The sequence below is a fragment of the Bombus pascuorum genome, chromosome 9, assembly GCF_905332965.1.
Source record: "Bombus pascuorum chromosome 9, iyBomPasc1.1, whole genome shotgun sequence".
Lineage (NCBI taxonomy): Eukaryota > Metazoa > Arthropoda > Insecta > Hymenoptera > Apidae > Bombus > Bombus pascuorum.
The window spans coordinates 2,522,504-2,540,403 of record NC_083496.1 but is presented as its reverse complement, the minus strand read 5'-3'; the positions used below and the strand labels follow the sequence as shown (position 1 = coordinate 2,540,403).

Below are 17,900 nucleotides of genomic sequence, written 5' to 3'. Positions count from 1 at the left end.
ATTTCAATTTATTTAGAATTGTAGGTTGTACTATTTTCTCCCTTAATTGCTGATTTTATTTTTTCCTTCGGTGCGCGGAAACGATCAAACGTATACAAATATTCATAAGCACGTTCCGTTCGTTCTGAAATTGCAAGAGAACTTCTCGCGCGTGACTTTTATGTCGTCGCTCTAATTCAAACTGGTCTCGCCAGTTCATTTTAAGCCGCGTGTGCTCTGACAATTGTCATCGATCAAAAGTGAAAATATTAGCGCGTACATGCATATTAATCCCACAGTGGACACGACAAAAAGCAATGCATTAAATAGAGTGATCATTCCTTTGTTCCGGCAAGCTCTTACCCAAAACGTGGACAATCAAGCGTTTAGTTCGAGTCTGAATCTTAATGAATTTCATCGATCTAAGTTTTTCTACGATGTTACGGCTTAAAAGTTTAATAATAAATCTAGAAAATCTAGAAAAGAATCGCTAGGAGGCAACGTATCTTCCAGCGGAGAAAGAAGGAAATTCCATAGAATTTTTCCTCGCCTAAGTGGAACAGTCGGACTTTTATCGATCTGATTCAAATCCGACCACGAAGACCGCCACGAGGAAGGCGCACGAGTGTTTCTTCTTTCAGGAAGAGGTAAAAATTCTTCGTTACACTCTCATACCACGATTCAACGAGTCGATCCGTGATTTTCCGATCAATCGCTATTTCGAGATGCCTTGAAATTGAATCTAACAGCCAAGAAGAAAGCCAGGCGTCACTTTGCGGGAAGAACAGCGACCGTAAATCGCTCTCGGTAAACGATTAACAACAATCAGCGAGTCAAGGTGGCCAACCACATTGTAACAATCACATTGACTTCGTAGCAGATGTTATCTGATTAAACCAAAAAAAGGTATGACCCATGAAATTTCAAGTACGACCTCGTGCGATAGTCACGAGAGCGACCACGCGCTATGCGAATTCCACCAATGCGTCAAAAAGTCAAAGCGATTACACCAATTACAGCAGCCTGGCCGGTCACCAAAAATCATGTGTAACAGGCTGAATAAATAAACTAAGATTTTGAAAAAAAAAAAAGGAAAAAGTAAGAGATCCATACTGCTTATCCAAAGATCTCGCAAGATTCCATCTCGATCTTCGTTCAACTAACTCCAAACACTTTCAAACAGCTCTCACTTTACGAACGTTCCATCCAAATCCACTTTTCTCCCACTTCAACCTCTCCGAACAACTTCAAACATTTCCAAACCTCTTAAAAGTTCCACTCGACGATGACATTGACGATGATCCAACAGGATCGTGAAACTAGGCTCAAACTAGCCACAACCATGTCACCATAGCTGTCTGCCTTTTTACTTTATTTTTTAATCGTGTCACTTGAGCTGAAGAAAGCCAGATGGAGGCATATCGCGGGTAGAAGACGCGTCTTACCTGGCTACCAGGTGGATAGCGAATCGGAGCCGCCGGGCAGGGTGCATTTACGAGGGTGCAAGCCTCAAGGAAGCGTCGGTAATCGGCATCGACGTGCCGCGGCGTCGGTCCGCGTCTTCGCGTGAGCACGAACGCGTCCTTACTGCCGCGGGGTTGGCCGGCTAAGCGGTTCGTCGAGGAAGCGAGGGTACGAGTTGGTCACTCGGGAGGCGCTGGCGCGATGACCAGGCGTCAAGGGAACTTGATCGGCTATCAAATGACTTGGACATCCAAAATTTAGCAGGATGCCACGGTGAGAGTTAGATTAAATTAATTTTTGTTATATGTAAAAAATGAGGCTTGAGACTCTTGGAATTGAGTTATAATTTTACGAGTAGACTGCGGATTTCTGAGAAATTTAAAGGTGCAACGATACATGGAATGCACATAATATGTAAATGTACATCGAACGGATGGAGCAAGTATCTATTAGGTCGTCGGAAGAGTTTTTTTCGTTTTATAAGGAAATAATGGATGCACAAAATTTTCCGCTTTATATTATTTTATCGAATTACGTACGATCCATTTTGTTCTATCGAAATAAAGACCACAACGTTCGACAGATTAGGTTTCGTATTTGTATAAAGATGCGTCGTTGTAAAAGACGTGTCCGTAAAAGAAAGACACTTTTCGGGCAACCTAATACTTAGGTTCCATTTCTTTAATCGTATCGACACAAGAATATGAATTTGCATGAACATTCGCAGTCTATTTATGAGGATGAAATTTCGATACCTTTCGTATGGTTCTTCGGTGCTGTACATGACAGTGTAGTATTATAAACGCAGTTGCGTTTGTATAATGTAAGTTCGTAACGGAATTAAGAAAATACATCTGTATAGTATCGTCGCGTTATTCGGCAATGTATGTGTCCTTTTCTCAATAACATTTTGCTCGTTATACTTTGCTACGGTGATGAATGAATGGTTGTAAGAATAATTGGCTGGTTATCAGTGGATCTTAGCATTTCGATACAGACATCTGTCCGTCTAGTAAAGTCCTTATCTACTTTGAATCACTTCACTCGATCAAGTGTGCTCTACCTTTAGGATTGCAGAGGAGGTGAACGTATTATGTATACTAATTTTAGCTTCTCGTAGGATTGTAAGAGGTTTGTTAAACGTATCGGTTAAAAGTATCAATGGTTCCTCAATTGTAGACAATAAAAGCAGCGTTCAAGCGTTCTTTCTGTTGAATAAAAGAAAAAATGTACTTGAAGCTGTGTAGAGCGAAAGAGAAACAATAGGAAGTAGGATTGTTTCGAATTTTCTTACGTAATATCGATCGTCGAACAAACCGTAGTCTCTCCACCCACGCGCTGGATCGCGTACAGCGCGAAAAGTGTTACAACACTTGTGCAGAATCGAATATATCGGTGAGGAACGCGTTATACGAGAGTATTCTATAACACGGCGAGGCAGGCGAGGCCGTTCATTCATTCATTTGGTCGAGCTAGGTCTGCTGGATCCAAATTATTGGAACATTAGCATGATTGAAGTAAGTTGGGCTCGGCCGGATCGCGTGATCGATTTTGTGCATGTGTCTTCTGCGACGCTTGAAAACCCGCGGTTGCGTCAAATTAACGCCGCTGGAATTTACATCGAGATCGGATTTATCAAATCCGTTCGAAGTAGAAACTGACATTATAACGACGATAAATGAAAACTCGAGTCTCGTCTACGTATAAACCAATGAACATTTAACCAAGAATATTTAACGTGAATAAAATTATAAACGTGAAACGAAACGATAGTAAGAGAGATTAACGATTGTAAGAGAAATTCGATCGGTTTCATTTTAAACACATTTTATTCGACTGTATATTTACAGTGTACATAATCATCGTCACCACGTTACATACGGTACATCCGATTTCGAGTTAAATGGGTAACTGTTTACTACGGGATGTAATTCCGCGCAAGATTCAAAGCGATCAGTCCGTTTCAATGAAATCTCAGTCCATATCTGTACGCCTCGATCGTCGGCGTTAAATCCATAGTTAGCATTTTTATCCTTCGAAGGCTATCTTAGTCTTCCGGTCTTTTTCTTTATCAAAGTCCGAGGAATGCAACGAGGTAGTTGAGAAAATCCGAGATATCTCGTTATTCTTCCTACTGTTTTCCTATCGATACAGTACGCGGTGTTGTATCATCCGCGAAATGAATCCAAGCGAAAGGTACGCGCTGGTGCAAGCAACGCGCGAACAACGGCGCAATCCTGAACAAGCGAGTCTTTGCTTTTTCGCCGACTCATGCATCGGTACGTTCGTGTTGCAAAACCTTTGGCTTTTTTATTTGATAACGTTTTATTGATTTGTTTACAGCTTTAAGTGGAAGCGGATGAAGAGGTTGAATTAGATAACTTCTTGTTTACTGTGCAGCGTATCGATAAAAATTACTTCAGACGTTTTTATTCAAAAGAATTATTTGGCAAACTTAAATCGACCAGATCTTTTATCCAGCTTTCTAATAATTATAATCTTACGAATATTCGAAGCACTGCATTATTTATTTATTTTTTTTTTTTCTTTAATATTCTTCCTATAATAACGATATTCGTTGATTGCCTTCGTAGAGGGATGTTTCACCTGAGAAAAAATTGAAACCGACGGAAATATACTTGGCGACGTGTTCTCGATCGATATTTTCCATTGCTCTTTGAATATTCAGAACTTAAGCACCGATATACCGGTGACTCATGCACCCTCCTTAATTAATAGTCGTTAACTCAAAACGCGTTGCGTTTAACGAGTCACGATAAAAATCAATCGACTTCGCAGAACGCGCGGATTTTCGTTCGAATTTCATCGCCACTGAAGTTTCTGTATAGGTGAACAGCCTAAAAATATGCAATCTTTGCGAGATTTATTTTTCCTCTTGTGTATATCCTTACGTGTGTATAATAAATGGTTAGATCTGCGCGTAGATTCGCAACGTTTTAACGTGTTGTTCACGACAAGATAGTTACTTCTAATTAATATTTTTCGAATGCACATCTTCGATCACTGCGTTATTCCACGTAACTTTCTATTCCATGCACGATAAATTTATTGCATAAATATTTCGTAAATCGAAAATTAGGGAAAAACATTACTTCGCAATTGATCGTAACATTCGTGTTTTCCAATTGAACACAATATCTTACTTCGATAAAATTCGTGAACCGCAAGACTAGTAATTTTACTTGACTCTTTCACTGGGAAAAATTATTAACATATACAATCATTATTATAGTGGCCGCTAAATGTTTCTTCGCAAAGCCACTTTGATTAGAATCTCCTTTCTTCATGGTAGTTATAGTAGCGATAATGATCGCTTTATCGACATCCATAATAATTTGTGAAAGTACGGTTTAAGGAAGAAATTTCGAAGAAATTCTTTTTATTGCCATTAGAATGCTAAAAACTTGTAGAGCGAGTAGAAGTTTACGTCGTTTCTCTTCTCATTTGTTGAACTATTTTTTTTTCTAGCTTTTATTGTTATATCTTTTATTCTCCTTTTTTTCCTTTTTTTTCTTTTTTTTTTTTCTTTTTTTTTTTGAAGAGATCGGTTGTAATTCGACCAAAATACAGCGAGCTTGGATTAACATCGAAATCAGGTAACGATCCAGTTTACTTGAATTATATGACTGCAGCATTGTAATCGTCATCTTCTCGCGGAGATTTTAGGCATTCTTTAAAATAAACGTGCAACGATACATACAACAGAAAGTAGATAATTATACTATGAAGTATTATGTTACGCGAAACATTAAAGAAGTACTAAACATATTAGCTTCTTAACTTTGGTACCGTAATTACTCTTTAACACAGACGATAATCTCTGCGCGAGACAAATCTTAATTACGAAAACGTTTCCCTCGCGGTTTTTACGAGTCCATCCTGCGTGAACGCGACCCAACGAATTTCATAAAACGTTCCACGAATACATTTTATAAGAATTAAAACGATCAAAATGTTACGCATTAACGCTGTGAAATACTACCGTCGTTACAGTGTTTGTCGTATCAAATGAATTTTAAAAGACCTCGTCTTGCAACGCGAAATATCCGCGTCATGTAGCTCTAACGATTGGAAGTATGTAGTATGCACTAATGTACCGTATTATGGGTACAGTGTTCCGATATTTTGATAACGAATTTTTGTTAAATATTGTCTCGTTTGAATACACGTGAACGCAATTCGTCCTATAATATTTAATCGCAGTAACAAGAATAAAAGTTTAGACATCTAATTTAGTCGGGCTACGTTTTCGATTTCGATCGATCTATACAAAACTGTAGAGAATCAAAGGAGAGAAAAAGTAAGTGACAGTATCCATTGCATCATCGTTCGTAAAGCATTTCAGTATGGAATTTACTTAAGAGAGAAAAAAAAGAAGAAAAAAAGAAAAAAAGAACCCTATTTGATTTTTAACTAGTTTGAACTAAACTATACACGTACATAATTATAAAATAATTGGCTGATATAGCTGTTAAACAATAGCGTGTTCAGCAATGTTGCGTGATTGCAATATTATGAAATTGGACATTTATTCACAAGACAGAAATATTACTGTACTACTGTTACCTATACAAATTAAATAAATATAATTCTATATCTGCAGTGCTGTATAGAATGTTTTACCCTAAGCTACTGTTCTTGGTACAGCCTTAGTTTCACGTAGTTACAAAAAATAATGCTCTGTTATCTTTAAAGGAACTCCCTGCTGAAATAGTAATAATTTGTTTGAAATATTTGCTGGAATACTTTACACTTTTGATCCCGTCTTATCGTAACTCCTTTGAAATCTCTTATGATCTTTCCTATATTTCTCGATCGTTAAATCTGCATTATCCGTGCTCGATAAGCTTAACGCGACAGGATCTAAACTCGCTGCAAGTTTTAAATAAGTTTCCTCCATTTCTTTAGTGATTTTGACTTCGTAATCAAAATCCACAGGATTTGCTTTCTTCGAAATTTTAGGCAAAACTTTCTCCTCTTCCGTTGGAACATCGAAAGATATTAAATCTTTCTCCTTTTCTATATCAGAGTTATTTACAGCCAATGAAAAATTATTTACATCGTTATTTAAATTTCCTTCTTCAAACTCTTGGACGTTCATCACTAAATCCTTGCATTTGTTTTCCAATGAATTCTCATATAGTTCTCGATTGTTTTCTATCGATTTGCACTTCGTGTGTGACTCGTCTAAATATGTTAACGAAAGACTTTTGTCCATTATATTTTCGTTAGGCTTTAACTCCGTGTAATTTGACCCAGAATTATCCATGTGAACCGACGATTGAACCCATTCAGCTACTCTTTGCAGTTGGTTATTGTCATGTAACAACATAGGAGTACTTTCTTCGCTACTGGTTGAAATTGTTCTTTCAGATCCAGACCGAGACAATTTCTTCGAATGAACTAAAGCGGTATTTGGTTTATTATTTCCACTAGTGTATAATACAGTTTTATAATGTCCAGCATTATCTAAGAGAATATTCTTCGATCCAGGTGTTACTCTTACGAGACAATTCCTTGGACCAGTTATTCTGTTCTGAGTATTAGATTTCAAATTACTAACATTATGCAAACGCAGTCCAGTTAATTGAGCGACATCACTAGAGCTACTGGAAGGATCGGAAGTTGAAATTACAATACTATCGCTACTAAAACTTGGGCTAGTGGCTACTTCCACTTGTCCAGAATCATTCTGTTGTGTAACGCTATCAATGTTCTTGACTTCTATTAAAGTTAATTGCGTCGGATGATGAGTTTCTTGAGCCAATCTATCATTTTTCCAGATCCTATCGTTAATTATATCGATTTCCATGTCACTGTTAACTTTGTCCTTACTTTCTTTCGTTTTATTCTGTGACTTTAATCTCGTCCACTCGTTTTTCCATAGTCTATCATTAATAATATCAATCTGACTCGGTTCTTTTCTATCAAAGTAATTTTTATAATTTTCAGGAACTATGTAACTACAACTAGAAGATTCCTTGTCCAATTTATTCCAAGAATTCGAACTGAATTTGCCATCGATTTGTAACTCACACTTTTTATTCAGTTTCGTTTGCTTTCCTTTATCAATATTTATTTTACCATTAACGCATGTATCGCCTGTTTTGTGAGTTATTATCTGTTTAACTGTGTTCTCGTTCTGATTTTGGAATACACTTTGGTGTTGCGGATCGCTACGGCGTATTGAATTTTTCTTATTAAAATTAACTTTCATATTAACATTTACACGACCATCTTCCTTTAAACTGTCTATAATTTTAGCATTCCTACTTAAAAATTTATCTCTCGTGGATAGCTGTTGGTGATTAGTAATCTTTGTACAATTGTTCTGATAGTGTACTTTACTACTAACGCTTTCATTTCCCTCGTGGTAAACTACATGCACCAAAGAGTTTTGACTGCCTTTATTTTGGCAACTTTTGTCGATATTTTTCAAATTATCAGAGTGTTTCTCTATATTTTGTGCATACTTCATTGTACATTCGTTACAAGAAAAAACATTTGGCATATTAGTTTGAGTTTCAGCATCAACCATTAAAATACTTCTGTGACAAGTACATGTGTCACAATGTTTGCCAAATACTCTCTCTTTCTCTCGATCTTCTAAAACTTTGGCCATTATTGCTGCCGAGACGACATCCACTGGTGGCTTGGATTCATCTGTATCGTCATCGCTATTGTTTTCAACTACAGGCTTAGTTACATTATATACCATTGCTGTTGGAGGAAACGTTGAAATTGGTACTGTAATACTTTTCATGTCAGCAGGTGCAGTATCATTGGAATGTTTCTTTTGTGCAATATATGTCCTAACTTTGGCTTGTACCTCAGAGGGTAGCTGAAATAAATTGATTTTTAAGTATTTTTTTCATATTGCAAATTAACTATTTCACAGTGTAATAAGTATAACTTACAGAATCATATTTTTGTCCGACAAAATTAGAAGGCTTACACTGAAGAAGTTGTATTGCCAAATTTACATCATTCCGATATTTTTCCTAAAATAAAATATTATTTACAGCAGCTTTATTCGTAATACATCCTAAGGGAACCGTCAAAATTTTGTACTTAAAACATACATTATCTTGGGTTAAACGATGTATTGTATAATTTGCATCGGCTAATCTATGAGATAAAGTTGCGATATCCTTAGTAAATGCACTTTTCTCTGTTTCACATTTATCTACGATCCTTAATAATTTATCCTCAAGATTTTGATTTACTTTCTGAACACGTTTGTGAGCTTCGTGTAATCTTGAATACTTCTCTTGCCAAATTAAAAGTTCCTCTTTCATGGAGGCTAGTTCTCCATTTGGAAACTTATCAGCTTCGTTTAAGAATTGTGTCTCCATTGTTACAATGTGATTATCTTTTTCCACTAAACGTTGGCGCAAATTTTCTATTTCTACATGTAAGTGCATTTCTCCATGTTGCTGATCATTTTGATTGCAGCTCACACATTTGCACCCGCATTCCTGAAATACATAATTAGCAAAAATAATGTTCACATATGGTACTTAAGAATACTGTTATAAAAAAACGATTAAAGGTCAATTAAATATACTTCAGTACTAACTACACTTAAGTATTAAAAATTTATTTTTTTCCTAACTGTAATTATGTTATTAGTTATTATTTGTTTGATTAAAATCAATACTGATAAAAATTTTAAGGTTTGATAATTTGATCATATGGTTTTATCCAAGTATTAATTATTATTACATATGTGTAATACCTAGTTCCTATTAACATACATACCTTACATTTTTCAGCCATCATGTAATGTACAAATAATATTAAAAACACTGAAAAAATATTTATGAATAGCGAGACTTCGAAATTGGAGCCTCATAACCCTGTCGTTCAATTCGAACAGAAATATGGATAGTTTGTACACGTTCCAACGTAATTTATTTTCCTATAACATAGTTAACTACTATGGCAAACTATGTGATAAGAGTCGTTTTTATGAAATAGCTAATGTTTAATAAAATATCGTTGCGATTAGCTTCGAAATGACAGATTGCAAAGTTCTCTGTCGTCTGCCACACATCTAACACATCGAAGTAATTCAATCGTCAACTTCGAGTAACTAAGTTATAGATGTTTTCAATTGCCTTTATGGCGCTACTATATTACTTTCACTACTTTTTATAATGTATCATAAGTTTATTCGAAGAAAAGAAGACAATTATCGAATGAAAAGGAAAATTCAAAGAGAAATTTTCAATAATGAAAATCGTACTTAACAAACTATTTATGAATAACCAATGAAACAGCTCACACATATACACATTTCTTATTGGATGTCAAGATATAGCCATCTTATCTATTGAATAAAGGCGGAAAAATAATAGAGATTAATGCAATTTTTTAAACTTAGTAGATTTTTGCCTATATCTGAAATATATACGTTGAAAATATTAATAAAATGGACTTTGAAGAATAAGAGACATTTAATTTGCAGAAATATTTATTAAGTGTTTATTATATCTCATATATAATGTTTGTAATCATACAAATGTTAATGATAATAATATAACAATATGTTTCGTATAATATTCGAAAAAGTAACAGACGTTACAAATTATTATTTTCTCATTTACAAAAAAATGCATTGTGTAATTTTAAATTGACATTAAATAAAAACCAAAAATTAATAAAGACGAAATGAAAACAATTTCTGTTTCATTATATCCGAAAAGGCAACACATTACCTATAAAATAATAGAGTAAAAATTAATTTGTAATTAATAATACGATTTTATTATGATTCTTTATGTTTTTCTAGTACAGATACGAGTCTTCCTAGAATATTTTGAAATTTCATTCATTATTGATTAATACTTCTAGAAATTTTGATTGTAATGGTAAAAGTAAAGAGGTTGTACAATTAATGATGTATAAGTATTTTGCTTGAATGTCTAATATAGTTTTTATTAGATAACACGAAACAAAATATTGAACAGATATATATATTTAAAGTTATGAAAAAATGCGAAGATCAATGTGGTTGTAGAACAGGATTATAATTATCATTGCATAATTATGCAAGAAGTAGATTTATAACATATGACACAGCAGTGATAGAATATATGCATATGTTTATATAGTGCCTTACCCTACAATCGAAATGATCCAAACATTAAAGCCTAATATTAAACCTGTTTTCCTTCTTGGATACATTGTTTCTACACGATTGTAAAGTACAGTCTCATAGACGATAATAGAATGTACAATAATGAAATGTTAAAATTTTTCTCTAGGTATTGAATATACAAAAAAAAAGTATTTCAAATTGAAATCTTCGATTTTTTCTTTAATATTGTGTAAATTTCTTTTGTTTTTTTCTTTTTAACAATCTGAAGAACTTCAATTTTTTACGCCAAAGCACTATATTCACTTGTCAATGTTAATGCCTAGCTATAATGTATGTACTTAAGAAGATACAGATATAAAAGAATTTTTTATATAAAAGGGAATATTTTTTTTGCCTAAAATCTTTGTAATTTTTTTTTCTTGTCAAGAATGCAAATGTACATTAATACTACGTGTTTTATCACATGTTAGTTGAATATAGATTTTTTTATCAAAAAATTGTTTCTGAATATTTTCTATTATTTGAATATGTTTATTGTATGGAGCATAAAGTGTATCTTTTCTTCCTTTTTTTTTTTTTTTTTTTTTAATATATGAACACAATTAAAAAGTTTGGAACATTTCAAATGTTGAGCATCATATATATTAATAAAAGAATATGTCCGAATGCAACATTGCTTAACTCTACATATACATTATAATATCTATATAGAATTTTTATACCTTTCATAACAACAAAATGACTCTTCTGAATAAGTTTTAACAAATTGAACACAAGAAACACCTACAATACAGCAAATTTCATGCATATATTAAACAATGCTAAATGTTGAACATGAAAGTTGCAAAATTTATACTACATATTTGATTAAAATTCCTTAACACAGTCTGCTCAATAATATTTATGTTGTATCTGTTTATATCTTTAGAAATTTATCTAAGGGCACTAAGTGCATCTAGCAACAATATTCAAATTTGTGTCATCAAATAGATTTATAATACGTAGTGGATAATAACACCTATCCTATCTGGTTTAAATTTTCCATATTTCCGCCAATTTTGAGTTTTAGAATATTAATGAAAAGTTCATAAAATGATTTAACCATATAAATTAATAATGTACTAATAAAATACACTGCATACTGCATTTCACATACAATATTAATTCACTCTTAAAAGTAATTCTCACATTAAAATTGCATAAATAAAGTGAAAGTTACCTTTATGAATAACTCTATGTTACAACATAAACTGAACAAAATTGCATACTTTAAATATGTATGATATTAAAACGTTCGCGTATGTGTGAAAGGTTCAAAAACCAAACACTAGTAGTGTTTAAATATAAAAATGAAAGAATAGTATTTTGTTACATCTATAAATATAGTAATATGTACATTTACATAAATATATCTGAATGAAACAATTGTAGGTAAACAGCAAGATGTAAAAATAGTAAACTATTGTAACATTCAAAATACTGTATGAAGTAATAATTAGGAGGCTTATTTATTTGATTTGGTTTTTGAGTCCTTCATACATAGATAATTCCCAAATAAGAATCAAACATATATTTATGTTGTTAACAAAGCAAGAGCATAAATTACTATGATGTTATCAATTGTCTACAATATACAAGAATTGAATTGAATGTACACATTTGCATTAATATGATAGAATTAAAGTTTCAACTGTGATAAGCTATAGATCTACTAACATCAATTATGTATATTCTTAAATGCTAAGTTTTAGTAGTTTTACTTAAAATCAATAAGCTCAATATATTTTCATATAGAGCATGATTAAAATAAATCATCATTTTTGTAAGTGTACGTTAATTATGAAATTCATGCACTTGTTAATAATCTTCTAACATAAACGATTATTAATAGAATCTCTACGGGAGGCAGTATGTATTACATAACAGGTATGATGTGCCTTTAAAGCGAAAATATACTAAATTTCTTTGCACCACAGACCTGCAAATTCAGAAGCAACATTGTTTCTCTCTATTCGTTAACGCAATATAATAATATACAGTAAAAGTTGATTTGAACTTGTAAAACGTCATTCTCAAATCAGTGTTACTAGAATTTCAAAGCTTACATGGTTTGTCAATATTGTTATAGAGTATTACTATCTTAACAAGTTGATAGATCATATTTTCTAAATTCTCTATTTTTTCTTTGCTATAACAATACTGAAAAATAAGGCGAACTTTGAAGCTCCAGTTATCATGAATACACACTACATATATACACATGACAGAAAAGAATTTCCTTTGAAACTCTTCATCTCTATTACATGATAGAATTTCAAACATGAAATGTTATTTAATGAACTGAGATCGCCTGTATAAGGCATTAAAATTTATTACATATAATTTAAAGAAGAATTGTATTCAATTTAAGAAATTCACTTAAAATCAATACTGCTTCCTCTCGAAATACCTACGATCCATCTCCTACTAAATCCTTTTTTCGAGGATTAATCAGAAAGAGTGCCACAAGTGATATGACATTTATCTTTTTTACGTCTTATACACCAATGACTTAATTCATTCTAATTAAATTCTGACTAATCTAATATTTTACAAGCAACCTTGCATCCGGAATTAAACATCTATCATTCAATTAATTATTTATGTATAACATGTAATAATGCAACATTTCTCATCATAAAAAATCGTAAGCCTTAGTCGTAATTCGAACAAGGTCATTTGTAATTACAGAATGGATAATTCTCGTCACTGAAATGTTAATAAACCTGTTCCTAATACAAAGACGTTCATATTGAAATGTAAATAATAATCTTAATAATAACAATATATTTTTAGAATTGCTATAAATGTCATGTAGTTTTACATCAAAACATAAAATTTTTAAATTGGTAAAAAAATGTTGTAATCCTATTTATAAAAAGGAACAGATTTCTTAACTACTTTCATAAGGAGGGATTCTTTATACTTTAAGAGCAGCTTTGGGAGACCAATGATGGAACCGGGTAGGTCCTGTAGGGTAGGATGGTGGATGAATCCATTTGTTTCCTCTGTGACCCATAAAAGGAGGTGGAGATGGACCACCCAAAAAATGAGGAGGCATAATATTATACCATGGTTGACTTATTGGATGAGGACCATAGCCCATACTGAAGGAGTGACCAAACCAGGAACGGTTTCTATTTAGGTGCAATCTCGGGCTGTTTAGATTGCGTTTCCTACCTGTACCATTATTGCTATGCTGTTGATTTTGATTAGCAGAGCTTAGTGGTTTTGATTTTTGTTGCTGATCTGTATTACTAGTCAAAGGGGATTTCTGTAAGACATAAAAATATATTATTTCTTACTTAATTTTTTTAATTACTTTTCTTATCTCTTATTATTAAGAGAAAAGAAATATAAACATGTACATAGCAACATATATTAACCTGTATCTTAGTCGGCCCCTCAGATTGTTTATTTTCCTTTTCTAATCCTTCATTTCCTTGAAAAATTGGTACAGTATTTTCCTTATCGTCAAATGATGCCAATGTACAATATGACCCTTTGCTCTCTCCAAATCGGCAGCAAACTTCATTAGGATCAACCCAAAGCGTTAATTCCACTGGTAATGATAGATCTTCATATTTTACTCCAGCAGCATTGGCAGCACTCTCTAAAGTTGCATCCCTCCGATTATGACCATTTACACGAATACAACGATAACCTTGGCCTTTGAATGGCTTGTCAGGAAACCAATGATTTTTAAAACGTTCCGTCAACAATTCCACCAAACGTCGTTTAAAACATTCCAATTGATCAGGACTAAATTTTTCGTTTTTTTCTATCAGCTGTACTAAGAATAGTACTGCTGCAGTAATCTCGTTGCGCATGTTGTCTCTGTCGTGTACCAAGTTTATAATTTTCAGATGAAATTCTCCTTCGATGCTGTGATACAATATTCTTGAAAACTAAAGTATCATTTGCTGAAGCTGATGTGGAGCACATAGAGCCCTTCTGCACCGCAGCAATGCCTAAATTTTGTATGATCTATGATGTTTTTCTTTTATTTTTGTTTCGAAAACAGCCTTTACTAAGCTATTTTACTGTTACTTTCACATGCGCAGTTTATTCCAATTATCTTTTATTATTCCTACCTGAAATTACATAAAAGATTATTAGTAACAAATCATTCAAAAGTTCAATGTTTTATAAGTTTATATTCACTAATATTCTATAAAACTAAGCTCACATATGTGTCTATAAGAATCTTGTTTGTTTGTTTTTCTAATGGCCAAATGGGAAAAAACATTTAAACAAGTAAATTTAGATTATATTAAGTACACATGACTTGTTGCATTATATTATAGATAGGTATATAGACACACAAAACGACTGATTTCGTTTCACAGTAGAACTACACAACAATATGTTATGAGTATTAATTAGGTTATGAACCATAATAACTCAGGTTAGGAAAATCATTTAAAGAAACAATATTGACGAATTACACCGCAATCACGACGATTAATAATCAGAAACAAGGCAAACGGCACCATTGTAAGGTACATCAAATTTGAAAAAACGATTGTTTCGAAATAATGAGCACAACGAATTATGCCAGCTCATTCTTGTCGTACCAGGTCGTGCCGTGAGCGATTGTTCCTGAAATATCACAACTCACAGTCTTGGTGATTATTTATTTATCATAATATTTCACTGCTGCCGCGTATACTTTCGTTTGATATACATAAAGATTTAGTACTAATATTAAATTGACCTCTTACAATTCAATGATGAAAATTCCGTGTTTCTGGTGAAACTACTACGTCTTCTCTCTCTTTAAATAAACGTACTCGACCCAACACGTGTTACGTTGCATCAATGTCCATGAAGTATGTAAAAAAATATAGATCTTCGATAGTTGCTCCTATTTGTAATATTACAGATGTAGAAAAATAATTTCAAAAACATCAGATTATAACTTACACTCTTAACATAAAATCCTAAGACAGGATTCTATATGTTTTGAAAGAAATTTAATTTATATAAAAAATGATTTGTCTTCATTAATTCGTGTATAGATTTGGGATTATTAATTTCAGTTCTTAAAGATTTTTTATATAGAAATAGAAACCTAAACGAAATTTATTAAAGTTTTAAACGTTTTAAGCTTTTATTATTAATAGCGAATGTAAAAAGTGACAAAAATGTTAGTCAAATGAAAAAATTTTAAAACGTTCTTAAATCTATCAAAATTCAATTCGTAGCTTAGCTCTCAACTTAACCTACTAGGATTAGTGTTGAAAATGTTTTGTAACGCCCTCGTACATTACTCATAGTATAACCTATTTGTACACGTATTCCTTTCGATATGTCCGAAACAAATAGAAGTTTTCCAAACATTTTAATAACGGGTAAGTTTAATAACCACTGTTTTTTTCTAAAACAAGTAAGTACAATAGCTGCTTCTGAATTTGTTCATTCAGAAATTAAATAAAATTATTAAATGAAATAAAAAGTGTTTGCATTTAGGTACACCTGGGGTGGGGAAAAGTTCACTGTCTCGTATTTTATGTGAGAAGACAGGATTAACTTACATTGACGTTAGTAATTTAGCTATTGAAAAAGGTTGCCTGGAGGATTTTGATGAATTATATGACTGTCCTATTTTAGACGAGGAAAAGGTAATTTATAAAAGAAATTATAAAAGAATTAGAAAAGGTAATTTATAAAAGAAAAAAGAAACACTATATTTTCCAATCGCAGTTATTGGATGAAATGGAAGAGCTTATATCTGAAGGTGGAGTAGTAGCTGATTATCATGGGTGTGACTTTTTCCCTGATGACTGGTTTGATGCTGTTTTTGTCTTAAGAACAAACAATACTCTTCTGTATAGTCGCTTAGAGAGAAGGGGTTATACAGGAAAGAAGTTAGAAGATAATATACAATGTGAAATATTTGAAACCATTCTTCAGTTGGCAAGAATAACTTTTACTGATGGAAAGGTATTCGAATTGAAAAGCGATAACATACATCAAATACCAGACAATATAAGCAAAATTCGTCAATGGATCGATAAGTGGAAATTGGATAATCAAGAAGAATAATTTATCTCTATAAGTCTTGTCATTTTATTTTTTATACAATAGTGCCTGTATTATACTATTCCAATGCGTATTGTTCTACAATATCGTTCGGTACAAAAAAATGAACAGAGGATAATAATGTAATATTTGGATTTTAGGTCAGATATTAGTAAATAAAGATTTAAATGCAGAATAAAATGTTTATATTTATAAACAGTAAATACATTATAACATACTTTTCACATTAACAGTATACATTTATACATAAAAATTAATATATATATCATATTACAAATGTTTTATATGATACTAACAATTATGTTCATTCTATTATACCTAGATCATGCTTTAATTTTCTTAATTTAGTATTTATACTATCATAATATTTCATTCGTATAAGAAGAGATTCTGCCTTTTTGATATTTTCCTGTCGAAATGCATCTGCTACTTCCCTATATGAAAAATGTGTTCATTAGTTAGTTTGAAAATAATGGTTTCATTTTTCAGTGAAAAAAATATTACTTTGTTAAATTATTTAGCATAGTTTCATTCTCTTGTACTAGCTTCTTTATTTTCTCTTCGTCATCTCCAACATCTTCTATTTCTTCATTTTTCTCCATGATTTCCATTAAAAATTCTGCATTCATATTGTCTGTTTCTTCCGATATTGTTATGTCATTTAATTTTAACATATATAATCCTCTTTTTAGTGGATGTATTAATGTGCTATAAGCATTATTCACTAGTGATGATAAGGTTTCGGAAAATTGCTTTTCTTTCTGTAAAAAAAAAAACATATTTTGAGATAAACATATTACTATGTCTATTATAATCAGAACTACACTTACCTCAGATTTGGTACCAAATTTATCAGGATGTAGCAGTTTTTGCAGCTCCTTATACTTTTTTTGAATTTCCGTAACTTTAACATCATAACTTTTCGGGATTCCTATTATATCGAAATATGTTAAATTTTCAGGTGGTTCTTGTAATACTTTACATTTGGAGCAAAACAAGTCAGATTTATATACAAAATTGCAGTTCCAACATTTTGACAGACTATTACTTGAATATTGTGATATGTTTGTTAAAATGAAAGGAGAGATGTAATTTTTATCTACATAATACAAGTGTAAATTTTGTTGCTGTTGTGTAAGATTTAAATAGAAGACGTTATACTTTTTTATAAAATCAAAAAAAGATTTTCTGAAGTACATAATTTCAGCATAAGGTTATCATAACTTTATTATGTCTTGATATCGAAATA

At 32.2% G+C, this 17,900-nt stretch overlaps 5 protein-coding genes across 9 annotated transcripts in view; 1 reads left to right on the top strand and 4 right to left on the bottom strand.

Moving 5' to 3' along the window:
• LOC132910272 (protein stum) overlaps positions 1-1,709 on the bottom strand; it is a 28,007-nt gene extending 26,298 nt beyond the window's left edge. For both annotated transcript variants that reach the window (XM_060965830.1, XM_060965831.1), the window contains exon 1: positions 1,425-1,709. The gene's annotated coding sequence lies outside the window, so the exon portion shown is untranslated. The remainder of the gene's footprint in view (positions 1-1,424) is intronic.
• Positions 1,710-3,253: 1,544 nt separating this feature from the next.
• Positions 3,254-9,677, bottom strand: LOC132910273 (uncharacterized). Its single transcript, XM_060965832.1, has 4 exons — positions 9,226-9,677; positions 8,547-8,942; positions 8,382-8,465; positions 3,254-8,305 (listed from the first exon to the last, which is right to left on the bottom strand). Exons 1-4 carry the CDS (start codon positions 9,244-9,246, stop codon positions 6,212-6,214), a joined length of 2,595 nt encoding a protein of 864 aa, XP_060821815.1. The 5' UTR covers positions 9,247-9,677; the 3' UTR covers positions 3,254-6,211.
• Positions 9,678-10,377: 700 nt separating this feature from the next.
• LOC132910281 (maternal B9.15 protein-like) lies at positions 10,378-15,443 on the bottom strand. Of its 4 annotated transcripts, none has more exons than XM_060965842.1 (3): positions 15,331-15,443; positions 13,993-14,700; positions 10,378-13,880 (listed from the first exon to the last, which is right to left on the bottom strand). In XM_060965842.1, exons 2-3 carry the CDS (start codon positions 14,434-14,436, stop codon positions 13,527-13,529), a joined length of 798 nt encoding a protein of 265 aa, XP_060821825.1. In that variant the 5' UTR covers positions 14,437-14,700; positions 15,331-15,443; the 3' UTR covers positions 10,378-13,526. The 4 variants fall into 4 exon arrangements, with proteins under 4 accessions (XP_060821825.1, XP_060821824.1, XP_060821826.1 ...); XM_060965841.1 differs by having other exon boundaries at positions 15,324-15,422; XM_060965843.1 differs by lacking the exon at positions 15,331-15,443 and adding an exon at positions 15,184-15,317.
• A 233-nt stretch (positions 15,444-15,676) lies between these two features.
• On the top strand, positions 15,677-16,830 carry LOC132910288 (adenylate kinase isoenzyme 6). Its single transcript, XM_060965853.1, has 3 exons — positions 15,677-15,960; positions 16,079-16,230; positions 16,313-16,830. The coding sequence occupies exons 1-3, from the start codon at positions 15,918-15,920 to the stop codon at positions 16,652-16,654; spliced, it is 537 nt and encodes a 178-aa protein (XP_060821836.1). The 5' UTR covers positions 15,677-15,917; the 3' UTR covers positions 16,655-16,830.
• Positions 16,831-16,910: 80 nt separating this feature from the next.
• On the bottom strand, positions 16,911-17,850 carry LOC132910282 (iron-sulfur cluster co-chaperone protein HscB). Its single transcript, XM_060965845.1, has 3 exons — positions 17,482-17,850; positions 17,156-17,412; positions 16,911-17,085 (listed from the first exon to the last, which is right to left on the bottom strand). The coding sequence occupies exons 1-3, from the start codon at positions 17,848-17,850 to the stop codon at positions 16,956-16,958; spliced, it is 756 nt and encodes a 251-aa protein (XP_060821828.1). The 3' UTR covers positions 16,911-16,955.
• Positions 17,851-17,900: the final 50 nt, after the last annotated feature.